This window comes from Macaca nemestrina, chromosome 14 (assembly GCF_043159975.1).
Source record: "Macaca nemestrina isolate mMacNem1 chromosome 14, mMacNem.hap1, whole genome shotgun sequence".
Taxonomy (NCBI): Eukaryota; Metazoa; Chordata; class Mammalia; order Primates; family Cercopithecidae; genus Macaca; species Macaca nemestrina.
Genome location: NC_092138.1, coordinates 65981266 through 65999198, shown reverse-complemented (window position 1 = coordinate 65999198; position 17933 = coordinate 65981266). Strand labels below are relative to the sequence as shown.

Sequence of the window (17933 nt, the reverse complement as noted above, 5' to 3'; positions counted from 1 at the left end):
TGATTCTAGTACAGCTACTGAAAAACCTATGGTCATTTAGGTTTTGATTCTCCAGTCTTTGTGTATGAACTTTCATTTTTATCTTTGAAAACTTCCTGAATCTTATCATTTCCCCGTTTTCTGAAATTCCACTAGAACAGGCCTTGGTGTGAATCTATTTTCATCTACTGTTTCATCCCAGGTTAGGCCTCTTCATTCTTGAAAACTCGTATTTTTCAGTTCTGGAATAGTTCTCTTTTTTGTTTTTAACTTTAAATTTTTTTTTTAATTTTTAATAAAATAGAGATAGGGTCTCACTATATTGCCCAGGCTGATCTTGAACTCCTGGACTCAACCAATCATCCCATCGTGGCCTCTCAGGTTTAGAATTACAGGCATGAGCCACAGTGCCCAGCCTGGAATATTTCTTCTTGTATTATTTTTCCTTTTTTTGAGACAGAGTCTTGCTCTGTCACCCAGGCTGGAGTGCAATGGTGCAATCTCGGCTCACTACAACCTCTGCCTCCTGGGTTCAAGTGATCCTCTCACCTCAGGGTCCCAAGTAGCCGGGATTACAGGCACATGCCACCACACCTGGTTGATTTTTGTATTTTTAGTAGAGATGAGGTTTCACCATGTTGGCCAGGCTGGTCTCGAACTCCTGGTCTCAAGTGATCCACCCGCCGCCTCAGCCTCCCAAAGTGTTGGGATTACAGGCATGAGCCACCGCGCCCAGCTGAGCCAGGTTCTACTTTTAAAAGATTTCAAATTAATTTCATTTTCCAACACTTTTACTGAGCTTTTAATTTCTGTGGTCACATTTTAGATTTTGAAGAGCTATCTCTTGGAATGTTCATTTTTATTCATCTTATTCCTATGTCAAGAATGAAAATCACTTCTCTTATCTGAGAATATTAATAAGCAGTTTTTAGCCATTTTCTCCTGCTCCCTGCATATCTGCGTTTTTTTTTTTTTCTCAGTATCTACTTTTTATTCTTTCCTTTCCCTACCTTACTCCATTTGTTTTGATCTCCGACTTTCATGTTAGAAGTTTTCTCAAATTTCTAGTGATTTTTGGTTGTCTGTTTCTACTTAAAAGTGAAGAAGTATGTTGTACAGCTGATTCGAGGCTCTATGTGTATGATGGGGCTGCTCAATACCCTGAAGGCTCTTCTCCAAGATGAACAGGCAGGAACCTGAACTCTCAACCACTGATATAGTAGGACATTTATCTTAGCTTTTCCCTAGAGATAAATCTTCTACTATTTTCCCCACCCTCACTGCAAATAGGATACAAATCCTGGTTTCAGCATTCTCAAAGTTGAATAGGGAAGGGAATTCGAGATGGTGGTTCACTGTTCAATATGAAGACTTTGTGCATCCATTTCAGAATGGTTCAGAATGGTTCATTATCCGCATCTAAGCTGTGTCTGGTACAAGAATGCCTTGTGACCTCCAGTCTTCTGCTGGGATGGGGAAGAGAAGGCTGTTATGCAGCACAGGTAGAGAAAGGAATCTAGGGTTCTAACTGCTTCCAATACAGGCTTTCACCCATCTTCCTGTTTTCCCTCCTCACTTCCCTGATTTCAGAAGCTCCTGGTACCTCTGATTCCTGAGCCTTTCTGGAGCTCTCATCCATTTGCTTGATGCCTTTTCTCACTGCAAGCACTTAGCTTTCAGTTTTCTCCAAAATGCTCTAACAACTACCACTTATACCACTTATCTATATCTTCCAAACTTCTAATGACATCCCTTTGTCTCCCCTTTTATTGTTTGTAAATGTTTTGCCTTTTTATCCCTTTTTGTTAAGGTTTTAGGAAGTGTTCGATGTAAACTTAGCTGTTCAATCCACTATGTTTAATGGAAAGTTTCTAAATAATATACTGAGAAAACTACGGGGCTATCTGCCCTACAAAAGTGTTAACTTTTAATAGTACTGAATAGTCTTTCATGCTATGTAGCCCCCTCACAAAGTACATGACTCAAAAGTCAACTACCAACTCTGTTTTCAGTAATGAATTTTATTAGTTAATAACTTAGATGGCCACGATCATAGTATAAGCTTTGAAATTCGCATAATGGCCCAATCAATCTAGTAGAGGAAGCATAAAATACTATCATAAATTATGAAATGTTGCCTTTAATCCAAACAGGATGAGGCAAAGAAAGGACGGAAAAGGCTTCATACCTGGGCACAGTGGCTCATACATGTTTTAATCCTAGCACTTTGGGAGGCCGAGGCGGGTGGATCACTTGAGGTTAGGAGATCGAGACCAGCCTGACCAATATGGTGAAACCCCGTCTCTACAAAAAATACAAAAATTAGCTGGGCGTGGTGGCAGGCGCCTGTAATCCCAGCTATAGGGAAGGCTGAGGCAGGAGAATCGCTTGAACCCGGGAGGCGGAGGTTGCAGGCAGTGGAGATTGTGACGCTGCACTCCAGTCTGGCGACAGAGGGAGACTCCATCTCAAAAAAAAAAAAAAAAGAAAAAAAGAAAGAAAAAAGAAAAATGAAAAGAAGAGGCTTCATAGAGAAGGTGTCTGGGAAACTATGGTGGGAGGAAACTATGTACTTATAATCACTCTCCACTTTCCAAAAACTACATTAAAGACTTTTTTCCACCCCATATCTATGATATCCCCATGTATTATAGCCACCTTTTTGAAAGAGGTGTCATAAACTGACTAGAGACAATGGCTAAGAAACAAGTTGTCACTTTCTTATCAACAATGGGATGGCATAACTCAGGCACTGTAAACAATTCCTGGATAGTGCTAAGAGTTTTAGATGGAGTTTCCTAATCATGCCTAGGATTTCTACAACCATCCTCTAAACCTTCCTTTTCCCTAGGCAAACAAAGCATCTTTTTTATAACTTTCTGGCCAGTGCCATTGTATACTTCTCATTATAAGATGCACCACAGGAGAGTTCTGTGTTCAAAAACAGATAAATCAACACATTAGTTATGCTTTCAGGTGATGTCAAGCCACAAGTCTAAGACAAAGGTTTCCCTTATTTTATAGGCAATTCCCTCTTTTGAAAGTCAAATGTCTGAAAGTAAAGTGATAGGGTTACCCACCAGAAAGTTCCATTTCTAGAAAACTAAAAACATCTTTAAATCCCCAGTTAAATGTTAAAGAAGTGTCCAGGCACCTGGGTTGAGGAGACGCAGCTACTAGTGCAGAGGGGTAGAGACACGGAGGAGTGGCCCCACCCTTCCTCTGACCCTCCTCCTGAGGCCTTCAGTCTTTACACGCATGGGTGTTTACATCACAGGGATGGGGAAAATGGATCTGTCCTGGACTGAATAGGTTCTTGAACACACATGTGACCCTTAGTGAAGGTCCTCTAGCAGAGGACTGGCTGCTGCCACAATCCAGAGCCACTCAGGGCTGGAGGAACAGGGAGAAAGTAAGGAAAGTACTGTTGGGAATCTCAAAAGAAATACAATGAGATCAGTCAAAATCACAAGACATAGGAGACTCACTGCTGCATATAAAAAGCAGTACCAGAGTGCTCCTGTATGTAATATAAAAGTGGGAGTTCTTATTGAGAGGTGACAACATGCTAGCAACCCTCGTTCTCGGGGCCTCCTCGGCCTCAGCATCCACTCTGGCGGCGCTTGAGGAGTTCTTCAGCCCACCACAGCATTGTGGGAGCCCCTCTCTGGGCTGGTTGAGGCCAGAGCCGCCTCCCTCTGCTTGCCGGGAAGTGTGGAGAGAGAGGCGCGGGCGGGAACCGGGGCTGCACGCGAGTGCAGCGCGAGTTCCCGCGGGCCCAGGCGCCGGTGTGGGCTCAGCAGGCCTGCACAAGGAGCGGCCGACCAGCACCGCTGGTCCAGGGCAGTGACGGGCTTAGCACCCAGGCCAGCAGCTGCTGAGGTTGCCTGGGACTCCTCAGCACCGCCTGCACACGTGCACGGCGCTCAAAATCTCGCTGAACCTCAGCCGCCTCCCCACAGGTCAGGGCTCGGGGCCTGCAGCCCGCCATGTCCTAGCCACCCCCTCCGCGGTGGACTCCCGCGCTACCCAAGCCTCCCCACGGGCGCCGCCCCCTGCCACCCCCTGCTCCATGGCAACAGGTACCATCGACCGCCCAAGGGCTGAGGAGTGCAGGTACCGCTCGGGACTGGCCGGCAGCTCTGCCTGCAGCCCCAGTGCGGGGATCCACTAGGTGAAGCCAGCTGGCTCCTGAGTCTAGTGGGGACCTGGAAAACCTTTATGTCTAGCTAAGGGATTGTAAATACACCAATCAGCATTCTGCGTCTAGCTCAGGGTTTGTAAATACACCAATCAGTACTCTGTATCTAGCTAACCTAGTGGGGACTTGGAGAACTCTTCTGTCTAGCACTCTGTGTCTAGCTCAAGGATTGTAAATGCACCAGTCAGCACTCGGTGTCTAGCTCAGGGTTTGTAAATACACCAATTGGTACTCTGTATCTAGCTAACCTAGGTGGGGACTTGGAGAACTTTTCTGTCTAGCACTCTGTGTCTAGCTCAGGGATTGTAAATGCACCAATCAGCACTCTGTCAAAACGGACCAATCAGCAGGATGTGGGTGGGGTCAGATAAGGGAATAAACGCAGGCTGCCCTAGCTAGCAGTGGCCACCCGCTCAGGTCTGCTTCCAGGCTGTGGAAGCTTTGTTCTTTTGCTCTTTGCAATAAATCTTGCTGCTGCTCACTCTTTGGGTCCATGCTGCCTTTATGAGCTGTAACACCGCAGAGGTCTGCAGCTTCACTCCTGTCAGCGAGACCACGAACCCACCAGAAAGAAGCAGCTCCAGACACATTTGAATTCATCTGAAAGAACAAACTCCGGACACACCATCTTTAAGAACTGTAACACCGCAAGGGTCCATGGCTTCATTCTTGAAGACAGCGAGACCAAGAACCCACCAATTCCAGACACATTATGAGTTGAATGTTTGAAAGAAATATTGTTACTCTCTCTCTGTACAAAGATCAGCAGCACCATACCAGCATATAGATCACACTAATCTAATCTAATCTCTCTCTGTCCTGTCTCATCAGCCCCAAAAGTGAAGGCAGAGGTCTCAGGATGTCACAGAAAAACATAACAGACGCTGGCTAATCTCAAACCTGGTTTTCTGAGGCTGTTCGAATTGGAAAGTATGTAGAGCCAGTATGAATTCCCTGAGCTACCCAGACAAGGGTTTCTCAACCTTGGCACTGTTGACATCTGATCTGGATAATTGTTTGTTGTGAGGGGCTCTTCTGTGCATTGAAGGATGTTTGGCAGCATCCCTGGCCTCTACCCACTGGATGGCATTAGTGCACATACACAAACCCCAGTTATGACAACCAAAAATGTCTCTAGTCACTGCCAAATGCCCCCTGAGTGCCAAAATCACTCCTGGTTGAGAACTGACCTAGACCAACACTTCTGAAGCTTTACTGACCATATGAACCACTTGGAGATTTGACACAGATTCCAATTAAGTAGGTCTGAGGTGGGGCCTGAAATTCTGCATGGCTAATAAACACCTAGATGTTGATGCTGATGCTGCTGGTCCTAGACCACACATTGAACAGCAAGAATCTAGAGCACTACTTCTCGACTCTGGCTGCATACCACAATCAGCTGGGAAGCTTTAAAAAAATTCTGATGCCTTGGCCAAACCCCAGACCAACTGAATCATCATCTGTGGGGTTGAGACCTAAACATCAGGATTAAAGTTCCCAAGAAATTCCACTGTACAGCCAAGGTGAGAATCTCTGATTGACAGTGAGTAGCCTATATCCTACTCATCCCTGGGACTCAATGAAGTATGAACAGGGATTTAAGAATGAGAGAAAAGTACAAAGGAATAAAAAATATTACTTTCCTCACTGCATTATTGATGTTGGTCATGCTTAACTTTAAGAATAACTGAGAAGCTCTTTAGAGAGTTGTAACACCAGGAAACAACCTCTACTATGCTTTGTTATGTTTTATGCATCAGAAGGAAAGCAAATAATTTGTATTTCCATTTCACTTTTAAGTCTGACAATTATAGGTAGAGATGTCATAAAATATACCATTTTAAAGACTTTCTTTTCAATGATTATCGAAACTCTTAAGTATGTTACTTTTTTTTTTTTTTTTTTTTTTTTTTTGAGACGGAGTCTCACTCTGTCACCAGGCTGGATTGCAGTGGCGCGATCTCGGCTCACTGCAACCTCCGCCTCCCGGGTTCAGGTCTTTCTCCTGCCTCAGCTTCCCAAGTAGCTGGGATTACAGGGGCGTGCCACCACACTCAGCTAATTTTTGTATTTTTAGTAGAAACGGGGTTTCACCATGTCGGCCTTGATCTCCTGACCTCATGATCTGCCCGCCTCGGACTCCCAAAGTGCTGACATTACACGCATGAGGAATCGCACCTGGCTTAAGTATGTTACATTTAAGATTCAGATTTTTTGGCCGGGTGCAGTGGCTCAAGCCTGTAATCCCAGCACTTTGGGAGGCCGAGACGGGCGGATCACGAGGTCAGGAGATCGAGACCATCCTGGCTAACACGGTGAAACCCCGTCTCTACTAAAAAATACAAAAAAACTAGCCGGGCGAGGTGGCAGCACCTGTAGTCCCAGCTACTCGGGAGGCTGAGGCAGGAGAATGGCGTGAACCCAGGAGGCAGAGCTTGCAGTGAGCCGAGATCTGGCCACTGTACTCCAGCCTCATGATCCACCCGCCTTGGCCTCCCAAAGTGCTGGGATTACAGGCCTGAGTCACCGCGCCCGGCCAGTTGTTTCTTAATTATTTTTTCACTGTAATGCTTCTTCATCAATGTTTTAAGTATGGAGTGTTCATTTTTAAAGAAAATATCTAGCACACATCAGGATTGTGTGGAAATCATATGTAAATATTTTTTAAATGCAATATTTGTACCCATAATAAAATCATAGGTCTGAAAATGCTACAGTATTTTTCATGTACTGATAAAATAAAGAACAATGAAACAAAAGATATTACTCTCAAATTCATGCTGTATTGCTGTATTTTTTTTTCTTTTTCTTTTTTGAGATGGAGTTTAGCTCTCGTCACCCAGGCTGGAGTGCAGGGGCGGGATCTCAGCTCACTGCAACCTCTGCCTCCTGGGTTCAAGTGATTCTCGTGCCTCAGCCTCCTGAGTAGCTAGGATTACAGGCACGTGCCACCACACCCGGCTAATTTTTGTATTTTTAGTAGAGACGGGGTTTCACCACACTGGCCAGGCTGGTCTCGAACTCCTGACCTGAAGTGATCCTCCCACCTCGGCCTCCCAAAGTGCTGGGATTACAGGCGTGAGCTCTGCACCCAGCCCGTGCTGTATTTCTTACCAGTGAAATTAAATCCTCCATTGTTTGCCTGTTGTTTCTATGATGTACGGAAAGTTCTGTTACGCAATCATCATCAAGGTGAATAAACTACAAAAAAAAATTATGCACTTTATTAACAAAAAATTACAAATATATCATTGTTTTGACATTTTAAAATCAGTATACTTTATACAATCAAATATCATTATGTAAAACATGAATTTGTCAATTTCTTGGGGAAGAATCAACATTCTCTACAATCTTTTAAGATGTAAGCATATTCCAGGAAGCATTTCAAGATAAGCTCTTTCCCAGCTCTTTATATCCCCATCATTATCTGAGCAACTGTTGTTAAAGTTCTGTTGTACAATGCTGGGCGCAGTAGTTCATGCCTATAATCCTAGCATTTTGGGAGGCTGGGGCGGGCAGATCACCTAAGGTCAGGAGTTTGAGGCTGGTCTGGCCAGCATGTGAAATTCCATCTCTAATAAAAATACAAAAATTAGCCGGGCGTGGTGGTGAGTGCCTGTAATCCCAGACACTTGGTAGGCTGTGGCACAAGAATCACTTGAACCCAGGAGGCAGAGGCTGCAGTGAGCTGACATTGTGCCATTGCACTCCAGCCTGGGCAACAGAGTGAGACTGTCTCAAAAAGAAAAAAAAAATTCTGTTGTACAGCCCAGGGACTGTATATCCCCCTTCCCTACTGCGATACCTGCATTGGTATTTTCTTTTTTTTTTTTTTTTTTTTTTTGAGACGGAGTCTCGCTCTGTCGCCCAGGCTGGAGTACAGTGGCACGATCTCGGCTCACTGCAAGCTCCGCCTCCCGGGTTTACGCCATTCTCCTGCCTCAGCCTCCCGAGTAGCTGGGACTACAGGCGCCCGCCACCTCGCCCGGCTAGGTTTTTGTATTTTTTAGTAGAGACGGGGTTTCACCGTGTTAGCCAGGATGGTCTCAATCTCCTGACCTCGTGATCCGCCCGTCTCGGCCTCCCAAAGTGCTGGGATTACAGGCTTGAGCCACTGTGCCCGGCCTCTGCGTTGGTATTTTCATCAAAGAGCAGCCACCTAGGCATCTAAAATCAGTGGTTATACAACAGACTGGTAAAAGATTCAGACTTGTAGAGCACAGGGTACCTCTCATTATATTTATGTTTAGCACAATTCAAGGAACCTTTACGACAGTGCCATAGATGCCACATAATCATTATTATGCTGAACTACAACTTTAAAAAAGAATAAGTAAAAGCCTCTACACAAAATTCATTTTGCTTAAGGACAGAAATTATCCAAATAATCCCTACATGATGGTACCTCACTAAAGGTAGGGCCGGAAATGGGTTCTCAGAACCAAACAAGGATCACTGAGAACAAAAAGGCAGGAATAGCCTGGCCTGGACCTGGAAGGGAGCTCAGAAGATTACACGGGAAGAGAAGCAGAGGAATATAACTTCAAAGTTCATGTTTCCAACATACGAACTCTCTTAGGCCAGGTGCGGTGGCTCACGCCTGTAATCCCAACACTTGGGGAGGCCGAGGTGGGTGGATCATCTGAGGTCAGGAGTTCGAGACCAGCCTGATCAACATGGAGAAACCCCATCTCGACTAAAAATACAAAATTAGCCAGGTGTGGTGGCACATGCCTGTAATCCCAGCTACTCGGGAGGCTGAGGCAGGAGAATCACTTGAACCCGGGAGGCGGAGGTTATGGGGAGCTGAGATCAAACCATTGCACTCCAGGCTAGGCAACAACAGCAAAACTCCATTTCAAAAAACAACTCTCTTTATGGCAGCCCAAGTGAGGGATGCTTTACGTTCTGCTTAAAGGCCTCCTCTAAAGTGTACACAGAACAGCTGGAATGGTTAGCATCTCCCTCCTGCTGCCTGAGGTCTGTCTCCTTGTGATCTCTGTCCACTGGGAATTGGTACAACCTGATGGCTAACAGGCTTTGGAATTAGACAGACCTTAGTTTTAACTGCAACAGGACTAATAACCATTTGGCCTTGAACATGACTACACCTCTGAGTCTCAGTTTCATCATCTGTTAGAGAGAGATGGTATGCGCCCTGCAATATATGCAACATAGAGCAAGTGCCTAGTACAACATCTCAACAGAGTAGGCCCTCAAAAAATGGTTATTTTCACTAACAGTCATAATTCTATTTCCTCTATGATAGAAGAGCCTTTCAGAAATTTGAGTATTCCTATTATAAGCAACCTTTCCTCTGCAAGTCTTCTGTTTTCTAGTTCTGCCAACCTCCACTTTATTGATTAACTCCCCTTACTATTCTGGCCCTTTCTTTAGATCACACTCTAGGTTGATACTATACATCGAAGTGAGGTATTCAGAACCAAACATAACATGAGAGGTCTGCCCAGCACAAAGCAGGGCAATATCATGAGCTTCCCTTGTTTTGAACATCACACTTGTAACAAAAAGCTCAAGAGAAAGTAAGGCTACCATCATGAACAGAAAGAGTAAAGATAAATTTCTCTCCTCAATTCATATGCTGAAACCTAATCACTAGTGTAATAGTATTAGAAGGTTGGGCCTTTGGGAGGTGAGTAGGTCATGAGTGGGCTCTGCCCTCATAAATGGGGTTAGTACCCTTATAAAAGAGGCCCCAGGTCAAAGTACAATGGTTCATGCCTGTAATCCCAGGGCGTTGGGAGGCTGAGGTGGGAGGATCACTTGAAGCCAGGAGTTGGAGACTGGCCTGGGCAATACGGCAAGATCCCGTTACTACAAAAAAAATTCAAAAATTAGCCAGGTGCAATGGCTCACAGTCCTAACTACTCAGGAGGCTGAGGTGGGAGGATCACTTGAGCCCAAGAGTTCAAGGTTACAGTGACGTATGATTAAGTCACTGCACTCCAGCCCGCGTAAAAGCATGAGACCCTATCTCAGAAGAAGAAAGAAAAGAAAGAAAAGGAAAGAAGGAAAGGAAAGAGGAAAGGAAAGAGGAAAGAGGAAAGGAAAGGGGAAAGGAAAGGGAAAGGGAAAGGGAAGGAAAGGGGCTCCAGAGGCCTTTCCCCATTGTCCCCTTCCATCATGTGAGGACACAGCAAGAAAGAACCATTCTATGAACCGGAAAGTGGGACCTCATCAAACACCAAATCTGCTGGTGCCTTGATCTTTTTTTTCTTTATTTTTACCCTTCAGAACTGTAGCTCTATGATGACTTGATCTTGAACTTCCCAACCTCCAGAACTGTGAGAAATAAATTTCTGTTCTCTCTAAGCCACTCAGTTTATGGTATTTTGTCATAGCAGCTCAAACAGACTGAGACAGCCTTGCATTATTGACTGGTACAAGCACAACCTCATGGGTTACAGACAAAGTAGAGACCACAAAGGTTTATACTAGTGGTAATGTGAAAGTCCAAAGTGCTAAGAATAAGTTTTCATTGTGCTGCTTTGACTGTGACTGCTCCTAGAACTGTAGATTCCCCCTCAAGATGGTCTCAACCTCAGAAGCCTAGACACCTTATTATCTGTTATCTTCTTGTTGATGTCAACACTGCTCAAGCAAGAAAATAAATTTTTGAGGTTCCCTCCATCATCTTAAGTTTAAAAAAAAATTTTTTTTAACTGTAAAAGAACCCCTCTCTCCCCCAGCCTCCTGCCTGTACCTTTACCACAAGGCATATGTGTGAGAAAGGCAGGAGACAGAGGAAGGAGGTGCTACCATCTCTGCTGGGCTCCTGAACTGGAAACAATGAAACAAGTGGGGTAGAAAAGATACCAAGGGTCTGAAAAACATGATTAATCTCAAGCTGTGTTTTCCAAAGAGGATCAATACTTAAAACGCTCTGAATTCTCAGCCATACATACTCAAATTAAGTACAAAACTGCATCCCAAAAGCTAGCCAATTATTTTGGATTATCCGTGCCTACTACATTTCCTGTTCACTAAGGCAGAAAATGGAACTGACTATAACTTCTATTTGATACAATACTTGGGTACCAGAACTATGTATGAAAATGGTAGGAGGAGATCATGCATAGAGTTACAGAACAGACAGCATCTATACCTTAAATATTCAAGGAAATCTGAATTTTTTAAATAGTTCACTCTTGATGAAACACAATACTGAAAGAGAAAAGCAAATCCTTCAAAAAGCAACAACAATCCATTATGCCTCTCCTGTATATAATTCATTTGATCTTGTAACAGCTCTGCAAGGCAGGCAAAAGAGATTAATGATACAACATGTAAAGGTACTCTATAAATGGCAAAACATGACCCAAACATGCACAGATTGACATTAGAATACCCATATTAGAGGTGATAAAATGAAGACTCAGAAAAGTTACTGTGATCTGCCCAAGACTGGCATTTTTCATTCCTAGCCCCAGGTTTTTCTACCATAACACAATGCCACCTCTCCATCACTCTGCTCCAGTAGCTACTTCAATAGAAACCAGATAAGCAATGCTGGCTGCAAATACACAGGATGTGGGCCCTGAGCTTGAATCAGCTAGTCTATCAGATCCATTCCATTCCACAACCCTTCAGTGTAGGTTCAAATCCTGGTTCTACACTTACTCATTGTTTGACCTTGGGCAAGTTACTTAATGATTCTGTGTCTCAGTTGCCTCATCTGCAAAAGGGGGCAATAATAGTACCTACTTCGGAGGGTTGGTGTACAGATTAAATGGATTAAAGGAGTTAAAAAACATAAAGCCCACAGGGTAGTACCTGACTCTTAAAGGTACTATCCTAAGAGTTCTACCTATATTATACCACAGTATAATATACAGAGAGCCCTTACTATAATAGTACACTATTCTACTCTACGTGCTCAATAAATAGTAGCAATTAGTATATTAAGATGTAAGGGAGGCCAGGCGTGGTGGCTCACATCTGTAACCCCAGAACTTTGGGAGGCCGAGATCGGCGGATCACCTAAGGTCAGGAGTTAAAGACCAGCCTGACCAACATGGATACACCCCGTCTCTACTAAAAATACAAAATTAGCCGGGCATGGTGGTGCATGCCTGTAATCCCAGCTACTCGGAAGGCTAAGGCAGGAGAATCGCTTGAACCCAGGAGGCGGAGGTTGCGGTGAGCTGAGATCACGTCACTGGGCAACAAGAACGAAACTCTATTTTCAAAAAAAAAAAAAACATGTGGGGAAACGGTAGACTCTTTTGGAACACTCAAAACTTTATATATTTTACTTTATACTGTGTCCCAAATAAAAAAAATATTGGGGCTGTAGAAAGTAGAGACTTTCTTCATTTTGGCATCTAACACAAACAGTAATGTGTTCTATCCTATTAGGATCATGGCTGAGAAGATGTGCAAAGCCCTCCACACATGGAGAAATGATGACCCCCAATGGCTGAACACAGGCATTTGCACCACCCACTCTCTCCACCTCACAAGGGGCACATCATAGCTTCCCTGGTTCTGCTGCTACACTGCTCAGATGCTTGCACATTCTACTATTCTTAGGATCTTGGTATGGTTGCTGTTAGAATTATGTTGTATTTGCTCAATAGATATTAAAGATGTCACGTAGGGCCAGGGAAAATTTGGATAAGAGAAGTTTTAGGAGTTAACAATCATAGGAGAATTAGGAGTGATTTCAGCTCAGGCCACATGGCCCATTAATAGTGGGCAGAATAGTGGGAAGGGGCCTGGAACAAGTATAGTCTTTCTTTCCAAGATGAGCTGGCTACTGGGAAGGATATTTACATTGGTGTGATTATTCCAGAAAGCAAATACCCCACAGATCTACCAATTCTACGCTTTGGCATATCTGAGACACACCTCTAAGCTATTCTGTTGATTCATGCACATGTCCTAGTCCACTGAAAAAGTTTTGGTGAGATATCAGAGAATATCCCCAATTATCTGGAAACACTATTAAAATACTTCTCTTTTTTCTAATTACATATCTGTGTGAGGCTGTATTTTCTTCATTTGTTTCAATCAAAACGACGTTATCAAAACAGGCTGAATGCAGAAGCACGAGTGTCTTCTAATAAGACTTCAAAGAAATCAGCAAAGATGTAAAGCAATGCCATTCTTCTCACTAAATTTATTTCATAAATAGTTGTTTTTCATTTTTCCGTTCCCTTATCTATAAATAGAGAATAAGAACTGTACAACCTTGAAAGATACAGCTTCCATAGTGGCTCTGGGCTTTGCCACATGGCTTGCTTTGGCCAGTGGGACACTAGTTAGTACAACGCAAGCAGAGGCTTGAAAAATGCTACAATACTAGGGCTTATCCTCTTTCCTCTTCCGAAATGCAGTTGCTGGCCGGGCGCGGTGGCTCACGCCTGTAATCCCAGCACTCTGGGAGGCTGAGGCAGGCGGATAATGAGGTCAGGAGATCGAGACCATCCTGACTAACACAGTGAAACCCCGTCTCTACTAAAAAAAAAAAAAAAAATTAGCCAGGCATGGTGGCGGGCGCCTGTAGTGCCAGCTACTCGGGAGGCTGAGGCAGGAGAATGGCTTGAACCTGGGAGGCGGAGCTTGCAGTGAGCAGAGATCGCACCACTGCCCTCCAGCCTGGGTGACAGAGTGAGACTTGGTCTCAAAAAAAAAAAAAAAAAAAAGAAAAGAAAAGGAAATCTAGTTGCTATATAAAAAAGTCCAGGTTAGCCTGATGGACACATGTGGCCCAGGAAACAGCCAGTCTTTCTAGCGAGGCTTGGACCATTCAGCCCAGTTACAAGACGACTGTAGCCACGACCCCAGGCAAGGCGTACGTAAGAACGGCCCAGCTGAACCCAGTCCAAATGTCTGGTCCACAGATTTGTAAATTATTATTATTTTTTATTATTATTTATTTTTTGAGGAAGAGTTTCACTCTTGTTGCCCAGGCTGGAGTGCAATGGCGCGATCTTGGTTCACCGCAACCTCTGCTTCCCGGGTTCAAGTGATTCTCCTGCCTCAGCCTCCCGAGTAGTTGGGATTACAGTCATGCACCACCATGCCAGGCTGATTTTGTATTTTTAGTAGAAACGGGGTTTCTCCATCTTGGTCAGGCTGGTCTCAAACTCCCGACCTCAGGTGATCCACCCACCTTGGCCTCCCAAAGTGCTAGGATTATAGGTGTGAGCCACCACACCCAGCCAAATTATTGTTTTAAACCACTAAATTTCAGGGTAGTTCTTAATGCAGCAGTAACTAATACACAAAATATCCATGTCCTATAATAATATCCGCATTTTTACCAAGTGGCCGTTTGTTTGAAAAAAACCATTTTTAAGGCCCAGCGCAGTGGTTCACACCTGTAATCCCAGCATTTTGAGAGGCCGAGGCAGGCAGGTCAGGAGTTCGAGACCAGCCTGGCCAACACAGAAAAACCCCGTCTCTACTAAAAATATACAAATTAGCCGGGCATGGTGGCGCGTGCCTGTAGTCCCAACTCCTCGGGAGGCTGAGGCAAGAGAATCACTTGAACCCAGAAGGCAGAGGTTGTGGTGAGCCGAGATTGTGCCACTGCACTCCACCCTGGGCATCAGAGCAAGACTCTGTCTCAAAAAAAAAAAAGCATTTTTTAAAAACAATGTAGAAATATTTTTAAAACTGTTTAAACTTAAATAACATTTGGTGTTGTTTATGTTTTTTACATATATGCATGTTAGACCAGTTCTCAAAGCACGGTCTGCAGATGCCTGAGAGTCTCCAAGGTCAAACTATTTTTATAATATTATTTTTCATTTTTCAAAGTGTTGACATTTGTATGGATGGTATGAAAGCAGTGATAAGTAAAATTGCTGGCAGCTGGGTGCAGTGGCTTATGCCTGTAATCTCAGCATTTTGGGAGGCTGAGGCTGGCGGATCAACCAATGTCAGGAGTTCGAGACCAGCCTGGCCAACATGGTGAAATCCCGTCTCTACTAAAAATGCAAAAATTAGCCAAACGTTGTATCAGGTGGCTGTAATCCCAACTACTCAGGTGGCTGAGGCAGGAGAATTGCTTGAAACTGGGAGGTGGAGGTTGCAATCAGTCAAGATCGTGCCATTGCACTCCAGTCTGGATGATAATAGCGAGAATCCCTCTCAAAAAAATAAAAAATTAAAATTAAATAAATAAAATTGCTGGCACCTTAGTATTAATCAATGCAGTGGCACCAAACTGTACTAAAATATTGTATTCTTTGTCATATACCCATAGTTTGAAAAGAAGGCAGTTTCAATTAAGAATTTCCTTGATAAACCAGTAAAAGATATTAATTTTGTTACATTTTTACTTTGAGTACATGTTTTTAATATTCTGTGTGACGGCCGGGTGCAGTGGCTCAAGCCTGTAATCCCAGCACTTTGGGAGGCCGAGACGGGCGGATCACTAGGTCAGGAGATCGAGACCATCCTGGCTAACACGGTGAAACCCCGTCTCTACTAAAAAATACAAAAAACTAGCCGGGCGAGGTGGCGGGCGCCTGTAGTCCCAGCTACTCAGGAGGCTGAGACAGGAGAATGGCCCGAACCCGGGAGGCGGAGCTTGCAGTGAGCTGAGATCCGGCCACTGCACTCCAGCCTGGGCGACAGAGCGAGACTCCGTCTCAAAAAAAAAAAAAAAAAAAAAATATTCTGTGTGACTAAACAGGTAGTAGCATAATGTACTTCTACATACCAAAGTATGATAGTTGTCTTGAGGAAAAGCACCTGTGTGACTGAATTATGAGCTCAATTCGTCATTTTTTTCTTTCTCTTTTTGAGATGGAGTCTCACTCTCCTCTGGGGTTCAAGTGATTCTCCTGCCTCAGCTTCCTGAGTAGCTGGGATTACAGGTGTGTGCCACCACACCCAGCTAATTTTTGTATTTTTAGTAGAGACAGAGTTTCATCATATTGGTCAGGTTGGTCTTGAACTCCTGACCTCATGATCTGCCTGCCTGGGATCCCAAAGTGCTGGGATTACAGATGTGAGCCACCGCACCCAGCCTCTTTTCTTTTCTTTTTGAAACAGAGTCTCACTCTGTCACCCAAGGCTGGAGTGCGGTGGCGCTCTCAGCTCACTGCAACCTCTACCTCCTGGGTTCAAGCAATTCTTCTGCCTCAGCCTCCCGAGAACCTGGGATTATAGGCATGATTATAGGCACTACCATGCCAACTAATTTTTTGCATTTTCAGTAAAGACAGGGTTTTACCATGTTGGCCAGGCTGGTTTGGAACTCCTGACCTAAAGTAATATGCCTGCCTCAGCCTCCCAAAGTGCTGGGATTACAGGCGCAAGCTACCATGCCTGGCCTAATTAGCCGTTTTTTTCAAAGAAAACCATTTTGACGAGAAAGAACACTGACCAACTATAGTTATTTAGACTTAAATGTTTAGCAGACATTTTCTCAAAAATGAACCAAGGGAACTTGTCAGTTCAAGGAAAATGACACATTTGTTGTCAATGACAGAATTTGAACTTTTAAGCAAAAATTAAAATTTAGAAAACTTTTATTTGCCACCATGATCTTCAGTGCTTTCCAATAGTTAAAAGACTTTTCTACTGAGATCAGTAGTGATTTTAAGGAATGTGATTTAATGTTGTATAATGAAATCTGTTAACGTTTGGAAGATTTGCATAACTCAGCGAACCAGTGTTTTCCAAATAACCAATGCATCACGTTATGTGGGGAAAAGATCCAATGGACAGAACAATGGATTTTATGGAGTACAAAATGTCATTGATATGGCTTCAGATTCCACATGCAATTACCCTTTAAGAAACTACCACTTTTCAAGTTTTAATGGGATATCAGAAACTGTCTGAAAGGCTATTAAAATTTTTCTTCCTTTTCCTAGTACATATCTGTGTGAGGCTGCATTTTATTCCTTGGCTTCAATCAAAACCTATCAAAACAGACTGAACACAGAAGCACGTGGGCATACAGGTGTCTTCTATTAAGCTAGACTTTAAAGAAATTTGCAAAGTTGTAAAACAATGTCATTCTTTTTGCTAAATGTATTTTATAAATGGTTATTCTTCATAAAAATATTTGTGTTAATATGTAATAGTTATGTTATTTTTTAACAAATAAATAAATATTAAGAGTATAAAGGGGTCCTCAAACTAAAAAGTTTGAGAACTACTGTACCCTCATAACTTCTCTGGGAAGTAGAAGTGGTTTAACCTACTTTTTACAGATGAATAAATAGGCTCTGCAAAGTTAAGTAACTTGCCCAAGATTCCCAGAGCACCGTGACTGACTGCACATGAGAAACACCAGGGAGCTTTTAAAAACTCCCGTTAAGTGTTCTCGGATGGGGAGCAGGCATTTCTTTTTAAGGTCCCAGGTAATTCTCAGTTGCAGATGGGGTCAAGGAACCACTGTCTATTAGGTGTCAAGTCTCCTAAACACCAATCTGATTAGTAAGTCTACAAAATATATTTTCTTGTATATTTAGACCACATCATTGTAGGTTCTGAATTCACCCAAAAACCACACAAAGTTAAAAAAAAAAAAAAATTCTACGGGATTTCATTTTACTTACAGGATTCTTGCTTTGCCACTCAACAGGATAGTTGTAATCTTGCATGATCCAGGGATGGTTCAATAGATTTTTCATAGAAATCCGTTTCTTTGGGTCCATCTAGTGGCCATTAAAAAGTAGTTAGAGATTAACATTTCAAATACAGAACATAGAACACCTTTCCTCCTGAGAACTAAAAATGCACCAGAACAGATGTAAAC

At 43.4% G+C, this 17933-nt stretch overlaps 1 protein-coding gene across 3 annotated transcripts in view; it reads right to left on the bottom strand.

Moving 5' to 3' along the window:
- LOC105485788 (maternal embryonic leucine zipper kinase) overlaps positions 1-17933 on the bottom strand; it is a 120664-nt gene that overhangs the window by 28797 nt on the left and 73934 nt on the right. For all 3 annotated transcript variants that reach the window (XM_071078009.1, XM_071078011.1, XM_071078010.1), the window contains 2 exons: positions 17734-17832; positions 7298-7384 (listed from right to left, as the gene is read on the bottom strand). In XM_071078009.1, the coding sequence (XP_070934110.1) occupies positions 7298-7384; positions 17734-17832 (186 nt within the window). The remainder of the gene's footprint in view (positions 1-7297; positions 7385-17733; positions 17833-17933) is intronic.